Here is a 25,089-nt window from a genome sequence, read left to right as displayed (position 1 = left end):
CAATCAGTCTTATGTTATTCTTCTTTGTATCGTCTAGCAGCTGCTGGATTGATTTCTCATGTTCCCTTACAATTTTAAAGCAACTTTACTTTTCCTCCTCACTAATTGCAATCTTATCTTCTATATCTGAAATTCTATCCTCACTGGTTCATTCTGCTGCGCAGACTTTCGATGGAGTTTTTAATCTCTTGGAAATCTGTTTGTATCTGTTTTATGGATTCCATTTGTTTCCTATGTTGGGATTCCATCATGTTCCTCAGATCCTCTATTTTTTTATCTGTGTCCTCTCTAGATTTATTAATCATGTCTTGCACCATGAGCAAAATCTTTGCTGTTATCTGAGTAATTATTTCTGATTTCATTTTTCCCAGATCATCTTTTGTTGCCAGTTCAGAGAGCCCAGGTGGTTGAGTATCAGAGTGTTCCATCTCATTTCCCTTTCGGGTTGCTGTAGGTGATCTGGAAGTCTGTTTTTGAGGCTTGTTTACATGTCTTCTCATTTCCACGGGGGTGGGGGCTGGTGCTTCTGGCACCTGTGTGGCTTACTTTCTCTGCCCTAGGAGCCTGGGCTGGTGGCGGGGGAGCTTCCTTCTGGGTTCTGGGACCGGCTCACCTCTGCCCTAGGAGCTTGGGATGGTGGCGGGGGAGCTTCCTTCTGGGTGCTGGGACTGGCTCACCTTCTCTGCCCTAGGCGAATACTATTGCTTTTGAAGACTATTTGAATAGTGAATAGAGATGAACTATGGGACAAATAATAAATATGTTTATGTATTTTGAAGGCTATCCTGTGGAAAATGACAAAACCTGCTCCATATGTCTTCAGAGGATAAAAACAGGAATAATATATGGAAGTTGAAAAGAAAGATTTTGTGTAATACATTGTGTTATTCAGCTTTCTATCACTGTAACAGAAAGCTGAGAAAAAGGAGAAAGATTTATTTTAGGTTACGGTTTCAGAGTGTTTCGTCCATGGTTACTTGGTTCCATTGCTTATTGGCTGGTGATAAAACAGCATCATAGCAGAGAGCTTGTGGTGGAACAGAGCTCCTTTATGGCAGGAAGGGTGGGGAGAGGCTGGAAAAGGCATGCCCTCAGTGACCTACTTCCTCCAACTTGCCACAGCCTTCCTAAAGTTTCCGTCCCCTCCCAATAGCCTGCCTATTAAGCTATAAGTCTTTATCAGTGGATGAGGTTAAAGTCTTCACAATTCAGTCACCTTCCACCTCGGAACACTGCTGTATTGGTGACCAAACCTTCAACACATGAGCTTTGGAGAACATTTCATTTCCAAATCATAACGTACAGGAATACAATTATCAACAACTAGAGTTGAGAAGAAATATTTTGGGGTTTTTTTTTCCCCATTAAGTTTATTGCTACATTTTAGATATAAAATACAGTTATATACATCATTGGGATCTTGTACCATTACATGAGTATCTTGGCTCTTATGTTTTTCCCCTTCCCCTGCCCTCCCTTCACCCCCCCCACCCTTCCCTACTTGCAAAGACTTTGTTTCCATTTTTTCCTTTTCTCATATTTTTTCTTTTCCCTTCTTTCCTTTCCCCTCCCCCTCCCACTTCCCCTGCTCCTTTAGACCTTTATTTCCTATTACACGATATCAATTATACATTTTTAAAATTACAATATCAAGATCTAGGAGCCGGAAGGAAGCTCCCCGCCTCCATCCCAGGCTCCTAGGGCAGTGAAGCTCAGCTGGTCCCAGCACATGGAAGGAAGCTCCCCCGCTGCCATCCCAGGCTCCTAGGGCCAAGAAGGTGAGCTGGTCCCAGCACCTGGAAGGAAGCTCCCCACCTCCATCCCAGGTTCTTAGGGCAATGAAGCTCAGCCAGTCCCAGCACCTGGAAGGAAGCTCCCCCGCCTCCATCCCAGGCTCCTAGGGCAGAGAAGGTGAGCCGAGTGGGCGCCAGCAGCACCCCCACACCCGTGGAAATGGGAAGACACGTAAACAAGCCTCAAAAACAGACTTTCAGATCACCTACAGCAACCCGAAAGGGAAACGAGATGGAGCACTCTGATACTCAACCACCTGGACTCTGAACTGGCAACAAAAGATGATCTGGGAAAAATGAAATCAGAAATAATTACTCAGATAACAGCAAAGATTTTGCTCATGGTGCAAGACATGATTAATCTAGAGAGGACACAGATAAAAAAATAGAGGATCTGAGGAACATGATGGAATCCCAACATAGGAAACAAATGGAATCCATAAAACAGATACAAACAGATTTCCAAGAGATTAAAAACTCCATCGAAAGTCTGCGCAGCAGAATGAACCAGTGAGGATAGAATTTCAGATATAGAAGATAAGATTGCAATTAGTGAGGAGGAAAAGTAAAGTTGCTTTAAAATTGTAAGGGAACATGAGAAATCAATCCAGCAGCTGCTAGACGATACAAAGAAGAATAACATAAGACTGATTGGAGTCAATGAAGAAGGAGGAGAGAGTACAGATGACATAAAAAAACTGTTCACAGAAGTGATGGCAGAAAACTTCCCAAGGAGGGGAAAAGAACTTGACATACACATAAGTGAGGCATATAGGACTCCAGCTGGCCTTAATCAAAAAAAATCTTCACATAGGCATATAATAGCTAGGATTCCAGAAATCCAACAGAAGAATAAAATTCTACAAGCAGTGAGAGAAAAGAAACAAATCACATACAAAGGAAAGCCCATCAGAATCACAGCAGACTTCTCAATGCAAACCCTCAAGGCAAGAAAAGCTTGGAGTGATGTATTTCAAGCCCTAAAGGAAAACAGCCTCCAACCCAGCCTGATGTACCCTGCAAAACTATCTTTCAAAATTGATGGAGAAATAAGATACTTTCATGATAAAGAGAACCTCAGGAACTTCATGAATACCAAACCAGCACTCCCAAAAATTTTAGACAATGCCCTAGGAAAAGACAATGAGGATCACAACCCCAGGAAACCCAGCAGAATGAATCCATTGGGCGTGACAAATTAAACGCAAAGGGGGAGAATCCAACAAAAAAGAAAAAGTCATGACAAGGCTTTTAAAACTTTTGACTTCATCTCCCTAATGAGTGTATAATTCAGTCCTATTATTGTACTGATTTGTATTTTTCTGATTCTAGAATTGCACACCATTCCTTGTGCTGTACTGGCTATTTATCATCTTCTTATGTCTACATTTTAATTGGGTTGTCTATTAATGAACTCTAAGAATTCTTTATATATTCTGGTCATAGGTTATATGCATTGTAAATATGGTCTGTTTAAGGACTACTTTTCATTTTAATGATGTCATTTAAAGTTCTAAATTTTGATGGAATCTCATCAACTTTTTTTTTGTTTTAGACATCATGTTTTTTTTATCGTAGGTAGTTCTTGCCTACCCTGAATTCATAAATATTTTCCCTTATAATTTCTTCTTAAAGGTTTATACTTTTAAGCTTTCTTATTTAGGTTCATAGATCCCTTCAAGTATTTTCATGTATGGAAAAAAAGGGTTGAGGTTAATTTTTTATATAAGAATACCAGGTGTTCTAATGCCATTTGCCGAAGACACTATCTCTTCCTCGGCTCTTGAATCGAGTTTATATTCTATAAAATGCTAATGTTAAATAACCTTTCAAAACTCAGTGGGCCATATATGTGTGGTTCTATGTCTAGATTCTCTGTTTTATTCCAATGATCTATATGTCTTTCCTTACACCAACACTGCCTTGATTACTGTTGCTTTAGAAGAAGTCTTAAAATTAGGTACTAAACGTCTTCCAACACTTTTTTTTTTAACTTTTCTAAGTCCTTTGTACTCCTACATAACTTTAAAATTTCAATATCCAGTTCTTCATTTATAGCAAGTATACACAGACCTGAATTTTTATATATACCTTTTGTTTTCTAATCCTGCTAAATTCAAGTACAAGTTCTAGGGGCTCCTAGAGATTTTTTAGTATTTTCTCTGTAGATGATCATTTCATGTACATATAAAGATTTTGCTTCTGCTGTGCCAATCCTAGCCTAGTTGTGTCATTTTATTGCCAGACTATTTTGGTTTAGACCTATGTTTCAAAGTCTAATGGACAGATGAAGAGTAGGCATATCTGTCCTTGTTCCCCACCTTAGGGAGAAAGTATTGTATCTTCTCCATTCATATAAGGCGTTTTTGCTGGAAGTATGGAGTACATGTCTTTGATCTGTTGAGAAGGTTTTGTTCTACTTCTAGTCTCCTGATAGCGTTTACCATGAACAGCTATAGAATTTCGTCCAATACTCTTTCTCCAACTAGTGACAGGATCATATGGCTTTCTCCTTTCCTCTGTTAAAATGATGACTTTTGTGGGTGGATCTTCCAATGCTGAACCAACACTGCCATCCCTATAATAAAACCACTTTCTACAAACTGCCAGATTTGACTTCTAAGAATTTGTTTTGTTAAACAAATTTCTATCTATGTTCATACTTTTTTCTTCTATTATCTTTATCCAGTTTTAGTATTAGCACAATGTTGATTTCCTAAAATGAGGGGAGAAGTGTTCCTTCTTTTTTCTGCTTTAAGTGTTTGATATAATTTATCAGTTAAAATGTTTATGAGCCTGCTGTTGTCATATAGGTAGGTTTTCAAGCTAGGAATATACTTTCTTTAATAGGTGCTATTCACATTTTATATTTCCTCCAGAGTTAGTTTCATTAATTTGTCTTCTAAGTTACTTCTTAGAAGTTGTCAAATTTATTTCAAAAAAGATTTTTGTAATATGCTTTCTATATCCTTTTAAATTCTGTAAAATCTGTGGTAATGTCTCCTAGATCTTAATATTGTAATTTAAAAAATGTATAACTGATAATTGTGTAACAGGAAGAAAAGGTCTAAAAGAGCAGGGGAATTGGGAGGGGTAGGGGAAGGGAAAAAAGGGAAAGGAAAAAATATGAGAAGAGGAAAAAAATGGAAACAAGGTCTTTGCAAATAGAGAAAGGTGGAGGGGGTGAAGGGAGGGCAAGGGAAGGGGAAAAAAATAAGAAACAAGAGATTCATGTAATGGTACAAGATCCCAATGATAGAAATTTGTTTAACAAAACAAACTATTAGAAGTCAGATCTGGCAGTATGTGGAAAGTGGTTTTTTTATAGGGATGTCAGTGTTGGTTCAGCATTGGAAGATCCACCCCCAAAAGTCATCATTTTAACAGAGGAAAGGAAAAAGCCATATGATCCTATCACTAGTTGGAGAAAAAGTATTGGACTAAATTCCACAGCTGTTCATGGTAAAAGCTATCAGGAGACTAGAAGTAGAACAGGATTTTCTCAACAGATTAAAAACATGTGCTCTATACTTCCAGTGAGAATGCCTTATATGAATGGAAAAGATACAATGCTTTCTCCCTAAGGTGGGGAACAACGGCAGATATGCCTACTGAGAAGAAATATTTTATGTAATATATGAATTATCTTACTAACAATTAGGACCAATAACTATGGAAAAATTGTCTTGTAAGAGAGCAAATCCCTTTCACAGAAAATGTAAAAGCAGAGATTGATTGTATTAGATTTGTTTAAAATGGGGTTTTTACATTGAGTAGAAAGTTGAGCACAAAATATTAGGTAATTCAGCTCTGAAGAGTGATTTTGTGATTTGGAAGGATATCAAAGGGGAAACCTTACCATGTATAATAAAGAGATGTAGTTTCAAACTTTGGAGACCAGAAAAAGAAAAGTTGGGTATGGATAGGAATATTTGTCCTTTCAGATAAAAGAGAGTATCAGGTTAGTATCGATATGAGATAAAACTTAAAGAGACCATCTTTTTGGCTTTGAGGTCCATTCACATTTCTGAATAGTCCCACTTTGTAGAAACTGCCAGATTGACTCAGTACTTGTACTACTTTCTAAGCCCTTCTTTGAACTTTGTTATTTTTTGTTTACACCTGACCTGAATACCCCTCCTTCGCCTTTTTATTTCTGGTTTTTTTTTCACGTCAGTATGTAGTGTTTATGTATTTATGGAGATGTCTTTAAATATTCCAGTAAGGCACCTTTTTAGAAATTACTAGGTTCTCACTCAAGCTGTTCCCTGTGTGTATTTAAGGACAGGATGAAAGAGAGTATAAGAAAGAATATTACTAAATCTGATAATCCAGGATATTGCGCAGCTGTGAATGTAGGAATTCTTTCTTCTGCTCACGTAAGAGGGATTGTAATGTCTATTTGCAACAGTAATTTGCAGATATCATAGTAAAACATGTTAATAAAGCAAAGTACATACACTTTTCTTTTTAAAATTACATTTTTCAGATCTTTTTTATTGTTTTACTGTTGTAGTCAAATTAGACAAATTATTTTGCATCTGAGATGGTCTTTTCTAATATACTCACCAATAAATTTTAATACTCTAGGTCACTGTGCCGAAATACTCATAGAAGTTCAACTGAAGATGATGACTCATCTTCTGAAGAAGAAATGGAATGGAATGATAACAATTTGCTTCTTGCCAATCTTTCTATACCTCAGTTAGATGGAACTGCAGATGAAAATGGTGGTAAGTGAACAAGTTTATAGTGAGCATTTGGTTATTTAGGACCTAAAAATATTTTTTATTTTGAAAGTATCACATTTCCTATAGAGTTGACTAAATAAGGCTGTTATGACACTTATGTTTTGAGCCTCTTTGGCATTTTTTTCTTTTGAAAGAATGTAAGTATAGGTTCCTTTTCATTTCTAAGAGAATATAACATTGTTAGGTACCGATTTCATGCTTTGTAAACTTTAATCAGTTTATTCTGTTAATATTTAAGTAATATTGGAAACTATTTCATAAAAATTTAAAATGTGACAGTAGTTTTCCCTTATTCCTCCAAAAGACAGTTATAGTCCTCCAGTGTAACCTTTTCCTGATCAAAAGAATGTTTCAAATAGTAAGGGCAAACTTTTTTGTTAAGATAACTATTTCAACATATTAACTTAATTTCATGTAATTTCTTCCATGCTGATAGTATTTTGATATGGGGCAATATTTTAAAAATTTAAAAAGTGGAAATGTAATGAATTATTTTTTTCTTCCATTCCAGACAATCCACTAAACAATGAAAATTCTAGAACCCACTCTTCTGTAATTGCAACAAGCAAGCTATCAGTAAAATCTTCCATCTTTCATAAGGATGCTGCTACATTAGAACCTCCATCTTCTGCTAAGATTACCTTCCAGTGTAAACACACAAGTGCCCTTTCTTCCCATGTTTTGAACAAGGAAGATTTAATTGAAGACCATTCACAGCCGAACAATATAGAAAAAGGTCTAGATAGCTCAGTTGCTTCTTTTACAAATGAAAGCACTTACTCAATGAAATCTTTAAACTGCACTGTCCATTCAGAAAATTCTCATAAAGAAAGTAGTAAGAAAGATATCCTCCCAGTATCTTCCTGTCAAAGTAGTATTTTTGATTATGGAGAAGATATTCCATCTGTTACAAGACAAGTACCAAGTAGAAAGTACACAAACATTAGAAAGATTGAAAAGGATGTCCCTTTTATACATATGAACCATCACACTATTGAGAATACATTGGGCAAAAACTGTTTCAGCTTTTCTAACTTAAGTCATTCAAAAAATAAGTTACCCTCTGATGGAAATGAAAAAGGAAACAGCACAGCTCTGAATAGTTTATTCCCCTCATCATTAACTGAAAATTGTGAATTGCTTTCATGCTCAGGAGAGAATAAAACTATGGTGCATTCTCTCGATTGCATTGCTGATGAGAGTGGACTAAATAAACTTAAAATCAGATATGAAGAATTTCAAGAACATAAAACAGAAAAGCCAAGTCTCAGCCAGCAAGCGGCACACTATATGTTCTTTCCCAGTGTTGTTCTTTCTAATTGTCTCAGTAGACCACAGAAATTATCTCCTGTAACGTATAAACTACAACCTGGCAATAAACCATCCCAGTTAAAATTAAATAAAAAGAAATTTATAGATCATCAGGAGACGTCTACCAAAAGTAGTGAAGCTGGATCCACAAAAGATAGTTGTATACAAAATAATCCATATAATCCTGAGAAAGATAATGTATTAGCTGGTGGTATAATTAAAGCCCCTCGTGGAGCTTTTGAAAACAGAACACCTACAGACAGTTTTTTAGACTGTCACTTTGGAGATGGAACCTTAGAAACTGAACAACCTTTTGGCCTATATGGAAATAAATACACACTTAGAGCCAAACGCAAGGTAAATTATGAAACGGAAGATAGTGAGTCAAGTTTTGTAACACACAACTCAAAAATTAGCCTACCTCATCCTATGGAAATTGGTGAAAGTTTAGATGGAACTCTCAAATCTCGAAAACGAAGAAAAATGTCTAAAAAGCTACCCCCTGTCATTATAAAGTATATTATTATTAATAGGTTTAGAGGGAGGAAAAATATGCTTGTGAAAGTAGGGAAAATAGACTCTAAAGAAAAACAAGTAATACTAACAGAAGAAAAAATGGAACTGTATAAGAAGCTTGCACCTTTGAAGGATTTTTGGCCAAAAGTTCCTGATTCTCCTGCAACCAAATATCCCATTTATCCACTAACACCAAAGAAAAGTCACAGAAGAAAGTCAAAACATAAGTCTGCTAAGAAAAAAACTGGTAAGCAACAAAGGACAAGTAGTGAAAATATTAAAAGAACTTTATCTTTCAGAAAAAAGCGGTCACATGCTATTCTTTCTCTTCCCTCACCATCTTACAATGCTGAAACCGAAGACTGTGACTTGAATTATAGTGACGTTATGTCTAAACTAGGTTTTCTTTCTGAGAGAAGCACAAGTCCTATAAATTCTTCTCCACCTCGCTGCTGGTCTCCAACAGATCCAAAAGCTGAAGAAATTATGGCTGCTGCAGAAAAAGAAGCAATGCTGTTTATGGGTCCTAATTCCTATAGTAGTAAGACTGTTACCTCTCGTGTAGGAAAAAGTAATCGCACAAGAGTGCAGGTTAAGAAATCAAAAGCAAAGCATGTTAATCCCTCTGTAGTTACTAAGAAAAGAAATAAACGAAATCAGACAAATAAACTAATAGATGATGGGACAAAGAAACCAAGAGCAAAACAGAAACAAAAAACAAATGAGAAATGTAAATCAAGAAAGCACATAACATTTAAGGATGAAAAAATAAAATCTCAATCTGGTGCAGAAGTTAAGTTGGTGTTAAAACAACAGAATGTATCTGAACTTACAAATAGTTCTGGAGGCTCTCAAGTACTTTTTAAACAGAAAGAGGTGTTGCTAACGGACTCTGCTACAGATCACCCTCTTTCTGTTCCCCAGCCCATTGGAATCAGTGCACAACAGAAATTATCTAGCTGCTTTTCTTCTTTCTTAGAAAGCAAGAAATCAGATTTGCAAACATTTCCTACTTCACGAGATGATTTGCATTCATCTGTTGCTTGTAGTTCTATAGGCTCTGGAATCTCAAAAATTAATATTCAAAGGTCTCATAATCAGAGTGCTATGTTTACTCTACAAGAATCAACCTTGATTCAAAAAAATGTATTTGACCTTTCCAACCATTTGTCTCAGGTAGCACAGAGTACGCAGATATCTTCAGGTATGATGTCTCCAAAGACAGAAGAGAGTGCAAACTTACAAAAAAACTATTTGTCATCCATTGGAAAGTTAAATGAGTATCGCAGTTCCCTAGAATCAAAGCCAGACCAGGTCTGTGCCCCTAATTTTTTACATTGCAAAGACAGTCAGCAGCAGCTTGTGTGTATGGCAGAACAATCAAAGCACAGTGAAACTTGTTCGTCAGGAAATGCAGCTTCAGAGGAAAGTCAAATGCCAAATAATTGCTTTCTAACTTCCTTAAGAAGTCCAATCAGACAAATAGCGTGGGAGCAAAAACAAAGGGGCTTTATTTTAGACATGTCAAACTTTAAACCTGAAAGGGTAAAGCAGAGGTCACTGTCAGAAGCAATTTCACAAACCAAATCACTTTCTCAGTGTAAAAATCAAACTGTGTCAACACCTTCAGCATTTGGTGAAGGACAGTCTGGACTGGCAGTTCTAAAGGAATTGTTACAAAAAAGACAGCAGAAAGCACAAAATGCAAACATTATGCAAGACTCATTATCTAATAAACAGCAACCAAACAAAATCATTTCCAGTTCCCTTGAACATAAAGCAAACAAACGGACACGATCAGTAACATCTCCAAGAAAACCTCGAATTCCTAGAAGTACAAAACCTAAAGAAAAAACTCCCAAACTACTAAAAACAGACTCTTTGAATTTACAAAATTCTGGCCAATTAGATAGTTCCCTATCAGATGACAGTCCTGTCTTTTTCTCAGATCCAGGTTTTGAAAGTTGTTATTCGTTTGAAGATAGCTTGTCTCCTGAACATAATTATAGTTTTGATATTAACACAATAGGACAGACTGGATTTTGTAGTTTTTATTCCGGGAGTCAGTTTGTCCCAGCAGATCAGAATTTGCCTCAGAAGTTCTTAAGTGATGCTGTTCAGGATCTTTTACCAGGACAGATTTTAGAAAAAAGTGAGTTTTTAAGTCATGACAACCAGGAGTGTGAAGACAAGCATAATGCCTCAGACTCAACCTCTTGGATTAGATCTAGTCCTGAACTTTTTGAGAAATCCCCGATAGATAGCAATGAAAATCATTGCCACCACCAGTGGAAAAATAGCTTTCATTCTCTCACTACACGATCCAAATCAATAATGGATTCTTTCTGTGTCCAGCAAGCAGAGGACTGTCTGAATGAAAAATCCAGATTGAGTAGGAGTTCAGTAAGCAAAGAAGTGTTTCTTAGCCTCTCACAGCCAAGCAGTTCAAACTGGATTCAAGATCACACCAGAAAAGAAATGGGACAGTCTCTTGATTCAGTTAATACCTCTTTCACTACAATACTTTCCTCCCCTGATGGTGAACTTGTGGATGCAGCCTCTGAAGATTTAGAATTGTATGTTTCAAGAAATAATATGTTGACACCAACTCCTGATAGTTCACCAGGGTCTGCCAGCTCTCCCTTACAATCAAAAAATGGCATTTTTGCCCCTCGAACTGCTCATATTCTGAAACCACTTATGTCCCCACCAAGTAGGGAAGAAATTGTGGCAACTTTGTTGGATCATGATCTTTCAGAAACTATTTACCAGGAACCATTTTGCAGTAATCCTTCTGATGTGCCAGAAAAACCCAGGTAATATATGTATGATATTTGATACATGGTTACTAGTTTTCTGTCTATGATACTGTATTTGTGAGCATCATTGTGAAAGCTTTTTTTGGTACTGGGGATTGAACTTGGGTCCTTGCGCTTGCGCAGCAGGCGGTGAAACCACTGAGCTAAATCCCCGGCCCTGTGAAAGCTATTTGTAATCACAGACTTATTAAGAAAATTCACTAACTTGTTATATCTAGACAAATTTATTTGAGTTGATGCTTCTATTGGGCTTCGATCTGTTCTTAACACTGTATCGCTGTTAAGAATTAGAGGAATAGAAATATTGCAATGATTTTTTTTTTTAAGTTGCTTGGGATCAAATACAAGTCCTCACACATGCTAGGTAAGCATTCTGCCACTGAGCTATCCCCACAATGATCACTTTTAAATTGGTGGGTTTTTTAAATGTCAAACTTTTATACTATTTTAAAAGAACTTCATTTTTCAAAGGATGTTTAAAATGAGTGTGTTAGTTCAGGCTCTGTCATTGTAACAAATATCAGAGGTAATAAACTTAAAAAGTGGAAAGGTTTATTTTGACTCACAGTTTTAGACTTTCCAGTCCATGATTGGTTCATCTCATTGCTTTGGGACTATGATGTAGCAATACATCATGGCAGAGTGTGTGGCAGAGCAAAGCTGCTTACCTCATGGCTACCAAGCAAAAGAAAGAAGAGACAAGGGCCCTATAATCCCCTTCAAGGGCACACTCACAATGACTTAAGTTTCTCCCACTTAATCCCCCCCCCCCCCCGCCTTAAAGTTTCTGCCGGCTACTTGCAGTACTAAGCTAGGTACCAAGCCTCTTAACACATGGGGCTTTGGAGGACACTCAAGATTCTAACCACAGCAATGAGTATACATATGTTTTAAGTGTTCTTTTGATATTAAATGAAGGTTATTTTAAGTTGTTTCTAATATAAATGACCTTCTGAAGTGATTTCAGTATCTTCAGTCTTATTGTTAGTTTATCTAGATATTAAGGGTACAAATGGACTTTGGTCCCTCCTTGTCTGTTTTTTCTTTTAAGATTCTTTTCATGGAAATGATACACCAAATAACAAAATAAGAATTATTGTACTGGTTTATCAGTAGTTGAATAGTCATTCTGTACCACCTTCATCACTAAGTTAGGACATACCTGGTAAGAGCTAAATTAGAGAACATGACTTAGTCAAGGAGACTTAAATGATAATTCTTGTTCCTGTCCTGGTAGTTATGATCCCATGTATTTAACCATTTGCAGAAAGAGGCTATTCATTTCAGAAGTAGAAAAAAAAATGGCGAGACTGTTAAAGCAGGCCCTACTTAAATTATTGAAAGAGTTATGAAGAGCCAGTTAAAGCAGAGGCCACACTGCATGTGTGCCCTGACCTTTAGAAATGTTCCTGTCCCTAGTTAAAATACACACACAAAGTCAGTATAAGTATATGTCATTATATATGTGTCCAAACCCACAGGATATTCAAGGCCAAGAATAAATTCAAATGTAAACTATGGGCTTTGGGGGCTGGGGATGTAGCTCAGTGGTGCTGTGCCTGGCAAGGGCAGGGTTCTGAGTTCAATTCCTGGTACAAAAAACCAAAAAACCTATGGGCTTTGGATGGTATGATTTGTCAATGTAGGGTCATCAGTAAGTAGTAACACTCGAATCACCTGGGTGATACATGAGCGATGTTGACAGTGGGAGAGGCTATGCATGTGTGGGAATGCAAGGGAGCTATCATAGATCTCTCTACTCTGCTTTTGATTTTGCTGTGAACCTAAAACTGCTCTAAAAAGCCTTTTAAAAAAGAACAACTTGAATGTCATCTTTTACCCAGTAAATTAGCAATAATTCTTATAGGACTCCATTTAAGAAATGGGTGAGAGAAAAAGTAAAAGCAGTGAGAATAGGAGATCGGAAATACAGAGTAGAATTTCCCTCCTCTGTTGACTAGAAATGAAAGGCAGAAACACTCCCTTCTCTTCCCAACAGAGCTGTAGTTTTGTTTTCCTTGTACTCACATGGAATTCTGTTTATTTCAGTGCTAGAGTATATGAATATCTGTTCATTATATGCCAGTTTCCATTATTTTAGGAGCTTTGACTTTATTGGTAGTGATTATAGTATATTTTTCCATCTATTTTTTTCTACCTGTCTTATATATGGTTTGAATTTTTAGTTAGCAAACTTACCTTGTGATAATCATTAACTTTTTGTTACTATTAGTTATTGTCCAACTTTGACACTTGTCCTATAGCAAAAATACAAGAATAATAACTATTTTTAAAAGTTTTTGATAAAATATATATATTCAGTATAGCAAATGTAGGAAGATAAAAGAAGAAATTAGGCCACTTTTTTACCTAGTGATAGCCACTATATTTTCATTTCTTTCTTAGTTTTTAGTTTATGAAATGTGATCTTACTGTATTACAATACTGCATCCAAATTTATTCATTCAGTGAGTTTCTTGAAACAATGGCTGCTTAATATTCTGTCATGTGTATATTAGTGAGCATAAAGGTCATTTTCTGTTCTGTCTATATGTCAGTAGTATTTTCTTCATCAAGTATTTCTGATATTTTGGAGCTTTACCCTCATCGCCCAAGAAGTTGAATTATAAAATTTTGCCACACTGCTGACAATATAAAAGAAAGCTGAATTCACCATATCTTATCAAAGCTTATTATTCTTTTTTTGTTTTGGTTTGGTTTTTTGGTTTGGTTTTTTTGGTACCGGGGATTGAACTCGGGTCCTTGCGCCTGCAAGGCAGGTGGCAGAACCACTGAGCTAAATTCCCAGCCCAAAGCTTATTATTCTTTACTTCGTTATGACTTGTGTATCATTAATATTAGGGGTGGGTAGCGTCACATGGTATATGTACTAACTTCAACCCCAGTAATTCTGTTTTTAAGTTTTCACATAGCTATGGAAAGATACTAAATGCTAGTTACAGAGTTGACTGGTAGAGACCAAAGTTTTTCTATATAAAAGGAACAAGAAACTGTGATAACACTGGATGCTCCTCCCTCAGCTCCAAATCAGAAAATATGAATCCATCAAATTGAGTTTGTATAGCAATCAGGACTTTTGAAGAATCTTGCTTTAAGAGAAGTGATTGAACAACTTAAGAATTGTCTTCATATCCATAAGAGAGTATTCACGAGGAAGAAAGAGTAGGCTTATTTTATGTTGCTGAAATTTTATGTTGCTGTTGATAGATTACAGAAAAAGTATTATGTTATATTATAGCTATTGGAAACTAAACCAGGTCATCTTTAAATTACTTATTCCTCATATACATATACATATGTTGGTAGCATTTAAGCTATGCATTTTGTGGGCTCTGCTAACTCCTGAGTCCTTATGTTAGTGTTAAACCTTATCATTTAAAAGAAGAAAACAGTTATGGTAATTCAGTTATGTGTGAATGATTGATTTTTAGTGATGGAAATTGAACTCAGGACCTCACACATAGTAAGTACATACTCTGTATATTGCCAGCAGTGTGATTTTTATTTTTCAGTGACTGAGAGAATTTAAAGGTTACAAAGACCTGTTTGAATTGACTGGTTTTGCTACAAAATATAAATAGTTACACGTAAAATCCCAGAGACATAGACTCTGAATTACAAATTACTCCATTGTTTTTATTCATATGCCTTAACAGGGGAAAGTTGAGATTAGAAAAGGTCAGGAGAGTCCTATGAGCTTGTATCATCTCCTTAAAGGAAGGTCTCATGAGGAACTAAAACAAAACAAAAATATATTTTCTCTCTTTTGTATTGATGATATTTAAAGACAATTAATTTCGTAGTTAAACAGCTTTGAGGAAAAGTATGCTGATACTAAAGATAGTGTTCCTAGCTACAGTGGAAGGAAGAGTGATGGGAAGAAAAAGATGGGTATATTAAGATTCCAAAAGAGACTTTACAAACATCTCTTTGATAGAAAATTAAATATTTCAGTAATTGTTCTTTGAGACAAAGCATTTACTCTAAAATATGTTGTTTATAGGGAGATTGGTGGACGGCTCCTTATGGTAGAAACTCGGCTTCCAAATGATCTGGCTGAGTTTGAGGGAGACTTTTCCTTGGAGGGACTTCGTCTGTGGAAAACAGCATTCTCAGCAATGACTCAGAATCCAAGACCAGGGTCACCCATTCGTAATGGCCAAGGAGTTGTCAATAAAGGATTGAGTAATAGCCATAAAATGGTTGAAGATAAAAAAATCGTGATCATGCCTTGCAAATGTGCCCCAAGTCGACAACTGGTTCAAGCATGGCTTCAAGCCAAAGAAGAATATGAACGTTCTAAGAAACTGCCTAAAACTGAGCCAACTGGAATTTTAAAAGCTGTTGAGGATCTCAGTCCTTTAGCTAACCCCAATGACAAACCTGTAGTACCTCCACAAATGGATGAAAGCCCACGTATACTTCCCACTATAGCACATACCAAGAAAGCTGTTAATAATTCTCATATTGCTTTACAAGTACCAACCACAGGATGTAGTCAGACTGCAAGTAGAAGCCAGATGCTGCTATCATTTGCCTCTGCAAATGATCCTAAGAAAGGTGAAGGTGATGATGATAACTGTTATATTAGTTATAGCTCCCCTGATTCTCCAGTAATTCCTCCTTGGCAACAAGTAGCATCCCCAGATTCCAAAGCATTAAATAGGGACAATAAACCTTCATCACCAATAGAGAAGCTATGTTCCCTGGGTGTTGAGAATTTCTTAAAACCAATAAGAGGTGGCATACAGAAAAGCCCCAGCAGTGAGACTGGGGAGTCTCCAGTCATCTCTCCAACTAGGGCAAGAACCAGGAAATGTGAATCACTTTGCCTTCATAGTACACCAATTATACAGAGAAAACTTAAGGAGAGGTTTCCTGAAGCAACTGGCCTTAGCCCTTTATCAACAGGTAAGTGTATAAATAATTGAAAGCCTTTGTAATGGTCTTTAAAGATAGAAATGAAAGCAACAAGCTGGGGGCAGTGGCACATGCCTGTAATGGCAATTACTCCAGAGACTGAGGCAGGATGATCACAAGTTTAAGGCCAGCCTGGGTAATTTAGGACCATGTCTCACAATTTAAAAGGGGCAGGAATGTAGCCCAGTGGTAGGGTGCTTACCTCCCATGTATAATGGTTTCAATCCCGAGTAATACCAAAAAACAGAAAAAGAAAGGGAGAGAGAAAAGACATTGGTGTATGGATGAAAATTAGATTTTTACAAGAAGTTGTAGCTCAGCAAATAAGGGATTATCTTATTATGTTTTGGGAAGTTGTAATAAAAGTCAGATAAAACCTTTCATCTTTCAGCTGTGAAATCTGCTTTTATCCTGTCTTCCTACCTTGGAGTGAAATACTGTACAAGATCTCTTGGAAACCTTACTGTCCTCTCAACTTGATTTTCCACATTGGCTTTTTACATATACCCAAATTTCTTTCATCTTTTAAAAAAGAATCTAAGTCACTTTTTTTCTTAACCTTATATTTCCAGCCAGTGTCTATGCTTTCTTCTACCCTTCAAAGCCAAATTTCTTAATAGAGTTCGCTAACTTGACAGCTTCCTTAGTTTACCTTCTCTTACTTTTCTTTTGCTCAGACAAAATACCAATACCCAAAGTTAAAGGAAGAAAAGTTTATTGTAGCTCACAGTTTGTAGAGGTCACAGTCCATAATGGGCTGACTCCCAAGACAGGGTGGCATGGCATAAGGGCATCACAGAGGAGAAACAGTTCATGGCAGGCAGAAGGCAGCAAGGTGGCAAGCAACAACAACAGCAGCCCTCTTTCTGTCCCTTATATTTTATCTAAGCTACCTCCACTGGTAACACTCACATCCTTAATCCTAGCATTGTACAATCCTAGCATTGAATCAAACCCAGCATCACATCCTCTAGATCCAGCCACCTCTAAAAAGCCCCACCTATGACCACAAAGCTCTGGAAGGACATCTAGACAAAAGCCATAATATTTTGTATTCATTTTTCAACTCACCTAACTTCTGTCCCCATCATTTCACTATTATAACTTGTGTAAAGATTCATAATTAACTTCATGAAGCTAAAGCTAATGGATGTATTTAGTTTTGTTATCACATGCTTAAGCAGCCATTGTTCTGCTGATCACATGTTTCTTCTTAAATTTTCCTCTGGGCTTTCCTCCTACTTTCCTGTTTCTTCGTATTTGCTTTCATTTGAAACTTACCTGACTGTTCTCTTATTACCTAAATGTTGGGGTTTATTGAGGCTTAGCCTTCAGTCTTCTTTGTTATGTTTTTTCCTCTATATTCTAATTTCTGTCCACAGGATTGATACTGGTAGTTCACAAATTTATATTTGCACTTAAGGGCTGTCTTTTAAGCTGCAGAACACTATCCAACTTCCCATTTGGCGTTTCTACTTAAATACTCAAAGGTACATAGTCATTATTTTAAAAACTAATTCTCAGGTTCACTGCACACATTCACCACTGCCTCACCAACACCCTCATGCACACCACACACATACATGCCCGTATATAGAAACCCATCTGGTCTTCTTTCAGTTCTTATCTCAATGAATAATAACACCATCTATCAATCAGCTACACAAGTGAAAAGCAGAATTTATTTTTGGTATCCACTTGGTTGCTTCAGTAACCACTCAGTATTTTCCAACCCATTACCAAGTCCTATCACTTATTTGTCTCCTAAATAATCCAAATAAGTTTACTTCATTGTACCTCTGCCACCACAATATTAGGCATTTCTTTTGTCTGATAATTAAGGAAGATCTCTAATCCATTCCTAATTGTTACTTTTTAAATTTCTGCTCAAACCCTTATCCTGAATAAAAATTCCCACTTGTCTTCCCCTTTGTTATACTTATCAGTTATATAGTAATCCCCTTTTACCTATAGTTTCACTTCCCACAATTAGTTACCCACAGATAACTGCAGTTCAAAATTAATGGAAAATTCTAGAAATAAACTTTATAAGTTTTGAGTTGTGCACCATTCTGAGTGGTGTGATGAACTATCACACTCTCTCTCCTGGGATGTGAATCATCCCTTTCTTCAGAATATTCACAGCACTATATATGCAACTGCCTTCTCATTAGTGACTTAGTAACTATCTTAGTTATCAGAGCAGCTGTTATGGAATTGTAGTACTCCTGTTCAAGTAATCCTTATTCTACTTCATAATGACCTCAAAAGGGCAAGGGCAGTGATGCTGCCAATTCATATATACCAAGAAGATACTGTAAAGTGCTTTAAGAAGGTGAAGAGTAACAAGATATTTTGAGAAAGAGACCACATTCCCATGACTTACTACAGTATATTGTTAGAGTTACTCTATTTTAACTAGTAGCTATATTGCTAATCTCTTACTGTGCCTAGTTTATAACTGAGATTGATCATAGGTATGTATAGAAAAAAACATTGTATGTACTGTATAGAGTTCAGCACTTTTCAAGGTTTCAAGAATCCACTGAGGGTCTACAAACATACATTTCACAGAGAAGAGAAATACTATAATTTTATTTCCTATAAATATGGTGAATTTCTGATTCTCTTTATAAACCCCCATGAGGGCAAAGACTATATCTTTTCCTCCTCATCATAAATATTTGATAAATAAGTAAATAAATGAATTAAATGAGTCCCACAGATAATGACTGAGGCATAAAACTTAGTAAAGCTTAAATGTTTTTATTTAAAAATACAAGCTTTTAGTTATTTTGGTGGACATAGGTTTGCATTAGTTTCACTTTTAAATTATAAAGTCTGGGGGAATTTCTAGAATAACACTCAGAAATGGTACTTAAGTATTTGAAACAAAAAATTGTTTTAAAACAAAAACAGGTAATTTTGATGTACAAGTTAAAAAATGAAATTTCTTTCTACAGAACCAAAAACCCAGAAGTTGAACAATAAGAAAGGAAGCAATACTGACACTCTTAGAAGAGTACTGTTAACTACACAAGCAAAGGTAACTATACTAAACATTTACAGATCAGTGGAGATCCAGTCTTATTTTAGATTTCAGTTGATAACATTGTGTCTCAATTTAAAAATTTTTATTAGTTATATTTTTGCCTCATTATTTACCTATCTTTGAGACAACAAGAAATTGCCTATTTTTTTAGATTTTTGTTGTTGTTGGGATCTAAGAGATTCTTATATGTAAATACAAATATTACAGAGAAAGTGAATATGATAGCCAAAATGTGGATTGAGGATACAAATACATTAACTGATTACTGGCAAAATCAGAACAATCCAATGACAGCAGAGCTCAAGTAAGTGATTTTTGATCCCACCAAAATACATATCCTTTTTCTTGGTTTATTACTTTTTTCTCAAATAATAACTTAAATTTTTTTGATTTACTTTAATAAGTAGCAAAGGAGAGCAACATTATTTACTACTGACCTGAAAAGTTATGAATGTCTATCAGATACTTAAAATATGATAGTACTTACCTTAGATATATATGGTTATATGAAAAAAGTATGTGTTAGACATCATCCAACATATATGATGAGAATCAATTCCATGTTGGCTACTTCCCATAGATGTCATTAATTTTATAAGATATATTTTAGTATTTATATCTTGAAGTGTTATACCCTTTAAACCTACATTGTAAAGATTACTGAATTACAAGCTATATGTATTAAGAAGTTAGCCCAGTGGGTTATAAATATAAATCAGCATTTTGGGGAAAACTGTTAATGGATTTAGAAAACAGAAAAAATAGTTTAAGAAATGGAAAAATTCTATTTTTTCTAAATGCTTGAAAGTTACTTATAATATGTTCTTTAATTCATCTTTCAGACACTTGTAATATTAAAGAAAAATACAAATTTAGAATTTCAAATATTTGACCAACTTCAGTCAATATAGTTGCAAATATATTAATTATTTGCTTATATTGTTTCCAAGAAAGGTCAAGATAAATACCCATGTCTGCTTTCTACAAGTTTAGTATTTTTAGTATTTGGGGGTTGTAAACTCAAAGATCAACATATGGCTTGCTTACAGATTATATCAGATCTTTCTACATTTATTCAGTTACTAGAATGAAAATAATATTAATAAAAGTTTTTTTCTTAGATGTAAAGAGATGATGTTTATAATTTATTATTAAAAGCACATTATCTAAAGAAAGAAAATGGTTGCTCATTTATCTTTTTCTGGCTATTTTTTTAATAGAATCAATTTGCAGCTGTAAATACCCCAAAGAAAGAAACTTCTCAGATTGATGGACCATCTCTAAACAATACTTATGGTTTCAAAGTCAGCATACAAAACTTACAGGAAGCAAAAGCTTTACATGAGGTAAAACTGCGACAGTGAGAACACATACACTGTGTTTAACTATTAGGTTTTATTCTATAAAATAATACTGATTTCAAAGACTTACTAGGTAAAAGATTGTAAAGTATCTTATTTGTCATTTTTATATTGGTTACATATTGAAAGAATGTTTTAGATATGCAAATTGAGTAACCTTAATCCAAAACTCCAAAATCTGAAACTTTGAGTACTGATGTGATTTCACATGTGGAAAATTTCATGCCTACCCTCATGAGATGGGCTACAGTCAGGTTTCGTATTCACTAAAACTACTGTATAAAATTACCTTCAGGTTAAGTGTATGTTTTATAGTAAATGAATTTGTACTTAAACTTGGGTTACATCCTCACGATACCTCATTATGTACATGAAAATATGATAAAATCCAAAACACTTCTGGTGCTAAGCATTTTGGATAGGGGTTTCTCAACCTCTATTGAATAAAATAAATGTCTTAAAAATAATTTAACCTACTTTTACTTTTTTCAATGTGGCTATTAGAACATTTTAAATAATGTGGCTTTCATTTTATTTCTATTGGATGATGTTAGTTTATGTAGTTGTTTTATGTCTTAAGCCAGAGAATTAGTAACCACATGTAAATTGATTTTTTTTTCTTTAGAATTATAACATACTCTTCTGTTTATTTTTGTGCTTTTTTTTTCATTCAACAATTATTTAGTTCACTTTTTGTACCTCACCCTTTTCTAACCCCCTGAAGCCAAGAAAAATTATGAGTCAAACTCAGAATCAAACACACACCCAAAATTAAAAATTAAAGAAATACTTTGTTGAAAAAAAAACTAAAGCAAATTGATAGAACGTATTAAAAAGACTTGTTAGACTTGTTATTTGGTTATTCTTTTTATTTCTAAAACATAATTTTCTATGTATTTGTTATATGTATACATTACTTTGTTCTAAGCAACCCCAATTCAGAAACATGAGCCCTCCTGAAGTTACAATCACTCAGGATGTCTGATGCGTTGCTAACAACTTCTTCCTAACTGACATAAGGGTTTCTTCATCTCAAGACAGAATCCTAGCAGCCATCTGCTGGCCAAAACAGGAAATGAGCCTCCAAAATCTGCTTTATGCTCTTCTCTCTAGGAAATTCAGTAGCACTTCCCCCTCTTTATATTACCCTCTTGAGCTAATCTCATTTCCCTCTACATAACAATGCTCAGTATAGAATGTAGGAATTCTTGGTCCTCCTTTTCACCTACCTTCTGGTAGTCACTTAATAAATCTTCATGGCCATCTCTGTATTTTATGATTGCTTAAAGTAATACCTGTGAGAGCAGTAGTACATTATATATCTAGCAATAGAAGGGCTTTTTGTGTGTGAAATTATCTAGTAATGAAATCAAGACTTATTTGCTCTGAAATTGTCTTCAGTCTTCTCCATAATCTTTTCCACATTTTCATCCTTTTCTAATTAAACTGGTTGTTTTATTTTGTTCACTTGGGTTTGAGGGGGAACTTTTCAATTTAAAAATTTTGTATTTACTAAAGTAATGCATGCTAATTGTTAAAAATAAGATATTGAAGTATATGGATTTAAAAATTTTTGGAGGCTGGATATGTAGCTCAATGGTAAGAGTGATTGCCTAGCATGAGTGAGGCCATGTGTTGTATGCCCAGCACCACAAAAATAAGTAAAATTAAAAGGTTTTTTTCTGCCAGCCCCACATTTCACTTTTTAAAAAACTTTTAATCTTTTAAAAATAGAAATAAGGGTATATATTTCTGAGGAAGGTAATTGATTTGTGGGGATTTGTTTTATTATTTCTTAATGCCTTCCTATTAGTACATACATAATTAATGTTCTTTATGTTTTAAAAAATATTTAATAACAAATCCACTAATGAACACATGAAGTATTACCTGTACGTGGTAAAAATTCAATCAGGACAAAAAGATTTACAATGAAAAGTAAGCTTTCCTCCTTTCTGTCTTACACTACTAGTTCCTTTCTCCAAAGGCAGTAAGTAGTTCTGCATTTTGTATGTCTCTTTGCGTGCCACTATGTCCAGCTTTCTTGATTTTAGAAAGAAAACTTAAGAACTATAGTGAAAAGATTTTTATTAACATAAGAACATATGTGTGCAAAGCAAATTTTTATTACATGTCAATAAAAATGCACATGGTTAAAATATGGTACTTGATACCACAGTATTTTTTCCAAGAAAATCTGTGATTGTAAAGATCTGTTTAATGTATATAGAAGTCTAAATTTTAGAATTCCTTAAGTGATAGCAAATTAATAAGTAGGAACTTTAAACTGAAAAAAAAATCTCTTTAGTTTAAACTACAGGTACAACTGAGATTAACTGTGTAAAAGTAAAAAATAACACGCTCTGATTTGAGTGTACAACCACTTGGACTAGTTATTTGCTTTTTTAAGCAGAAATTGAGAGGCAATACATATACATTAAGTACTGCAGTTTTTTTGTTTTTTGGGTTTTTTTGGTTCCAGGGATCAAACTCTGGACCTTGTACTTGCAAGGCAGGTGCTGGAACCACTGAGCTAAATCCCTGGCCCTAAGTACTGTAGTTTTAAGAATTGTCCCTGAGAATATATTTCCATGTTTATAGCAGCAAAATTTTAATAGCTAAATCTTAAGTACTCTAAAAACCTATCAACAGATGAATGAATAAAGAAAATGTGGTGATTGTACACAATGGAGTACTACTCTGCCTTAGAGAAGGATAAACTTGAGGATTTCATAGGTAAATGAATGCACCTCAAGACCATAATACTCAATGAAATAAGTCAGACACACAAGCTTAAATATCACATGGTTTCTCTTTATCATTACTCTTTACACACACACACACACACACACACACACACATGATATATATTTAGAGAGAGAGTAAAATAGAAGATAAACAGGGAGATCTTTTTTTAATGGATAGAACAAGAGATAGAGGTGACAAGGGAGGAAGGGGATAGAAAAAAGAAGAAATGAAGAAAAAAACCTGAAAATAGAGCTTTTGCAAATGGGAAGGGGACCAAGAGCTGGAAGGAACAGAGAGGAAGGGGAGGGGTAGAAACCAAAAAAAAAAAAAGATGTATTGCGTACATGTACCAACTCCCTACAACAAATGTAATCATGATGTACTGTAAACATATACTAGTAAAAAAGAAAAATAAATTTTAAAAATATTTCGTCGATAAATTACAGCACAGTTTTTTTTAATAAAAATATGAATTGATTTAATCAAATCTTTTTGTTTTTTTGTTTGTTTGTTTGTTTTGGTGTTGGGGATCGAACTTGGGTCCTTGCGCTTGCGCAGCAGGCGGCGAAACCACTGAGCTAAATTCCCGCCCCTTAATCAAATCTTGAAAGTAAAAATCTTCAGTTTTAATCTGTGGCGTATTACATTGTAGCTTTGTCTTTTATGGCCATTTTTTATGTTTTTTATATGTATCTCCTTAGAGTTTTAGTGAAACATACTTCTTTGAGAATGCATGTCTCAAAAAGTTTTTTAAGATAATTTTTATTTTCTTTCATAGATACAGAATCTTACCCTGATCAGTGTGGAGTTACATGCTCGAACTAGACGGGACTTAGAACCAGATCCTGAGTTTGATCCAATCTGTGCTCTCTTCTACTGCATCTCATCTGACACCCCACTGCCAGATACTGAAAAAACAGAACTCACAGGTGTAATAGTGATTGATAAAGATAAGACAGTCTCTGGTCAAGGTATTGTTCATTTTTATTAAGGATATAGCTTCCCACTCTGGGATGAATCTTTCCACAAGGAGAATTTTTGTGCTAGTCTCCTTTCTAAGTGTTTACTTAGGTAGGAGTAGGAAGCTGTGGGCAGCCTCGTTCTTGATCCATTATTTTTGCTTGATTTATTGTCAAAAATCAGAAGTAGGTTGTGGGTGGTAGAATACTTGTCTAGATGTGCAAGACTCTGGGTTCAGTCCTAAGTACCACAGGAAAAAAATCAGAAGCAGTATGATATAAAGATCTTGAGACAATTTCCAATTAGCATATGTAATTTGATCTAAATATTATTTTATACTGTTCATACAGAATCCAATTATGTAGACATGGGTAGACTTCTTATGTTTTCCTTTGCAGCTATTTTGCTGCTAATTCAGGATTTCTCTTTGCTTTAGGAGACTCAGTTACTATTGTTGGTTAATAATTCACAAGAGTTTTTTAAGATGTGTTCTAAGTTTGTTTATATCTCTTTCAAAATGCATACAGTTTTGATTCAGAGTTTCTTCATATAGTATACTAATTCAGCATTTTATAAAATGCATTTCTTTGCAGTTTTAAATGGTGACCATTACAAATAAACTCAGTCTACCTAGAAAGAGGTCTGAGCACAGAACAAAACTATATAAACATTTGAAGTTTAATCATTGTTGTTCTTGAAATGGATCATACTAACTGGGACAAACCAATCATTGAATCCTTATGAATTTTTCAGGATAGTTGATGTAACTTCGGTTGTTTGAATTCAGCTATGGTGAGAAGTTTCATCATGGAAATAAGCACTGAAAAGTAGGACCTT

The 25,089-nt window shown here is 35.1% G+C and overlaps 1 protein-coding gene across 6 annotated transcripts in view; it reads left to right on the top strand.

Moving 5' to 3' along the window:
• Positions 1-25,089, top strand: part of Rev3l (REV3 like, DNA directed polymerase zeta catalytic subunit) — a 197,496-nt gene that overhangs the window by 107,925 nt on the left and 64,482 nt on the right. For all 6 annotated transcript variants that reach the window (XR_015445360.1, XM_087195955.1, XM_087195956.1 and 3 more), the window contains 6 exons: positions 6,384-6,526; positions 7,056-11,187; positions 15,215-16,122; positions 19,095-19,177; positions 20,404-20,529; positions 24,071-24,263. Coding sequence is in view for 5 of the 6 variants with exons in the window: in XM_087195955.1 (XP_087052081.1) it covers positions 6,384-6,526; positions 7,056-11,187; positions 15,215-16,122; positions 19,095-19,177; positions 20,404-20,529; positions 24,071-24,263 (5,585 nt within the window). In the remaining variant the exon portion in view is untranslated. The remainder of the gene's footprint in view (positions 1-6,383; positions 6,527-7,055; positions 11,188-15,214; positions 16,123-19,094; positions 19,178-20,403; positions 20,530-24,070; positions 24,264-25,089) is intronic.

The sequence above is a fragment of the Heterocephalus glaber genome, unplaced genomic scaffold, assembly GCF_053883595.1.
Source record: "Heterocephalus glaber isolate CG9 unplaced genomic scaffold, H.glaber_assembly_v1.0 deba00001610, whole genome shotgun sequence".
NCBI classification, from domain to species: domain Eukaryota; kingdom Metazoa; phylum Chordata; class Mammalia; order Rodentia; family Bathyergidae; genus Heterocephalus; species Heterocephalus glaber.
Note: the sequence above shows the minus strand (reverse complement) of the source record. Positions and strands in the feature narration are given on the sequence as shown.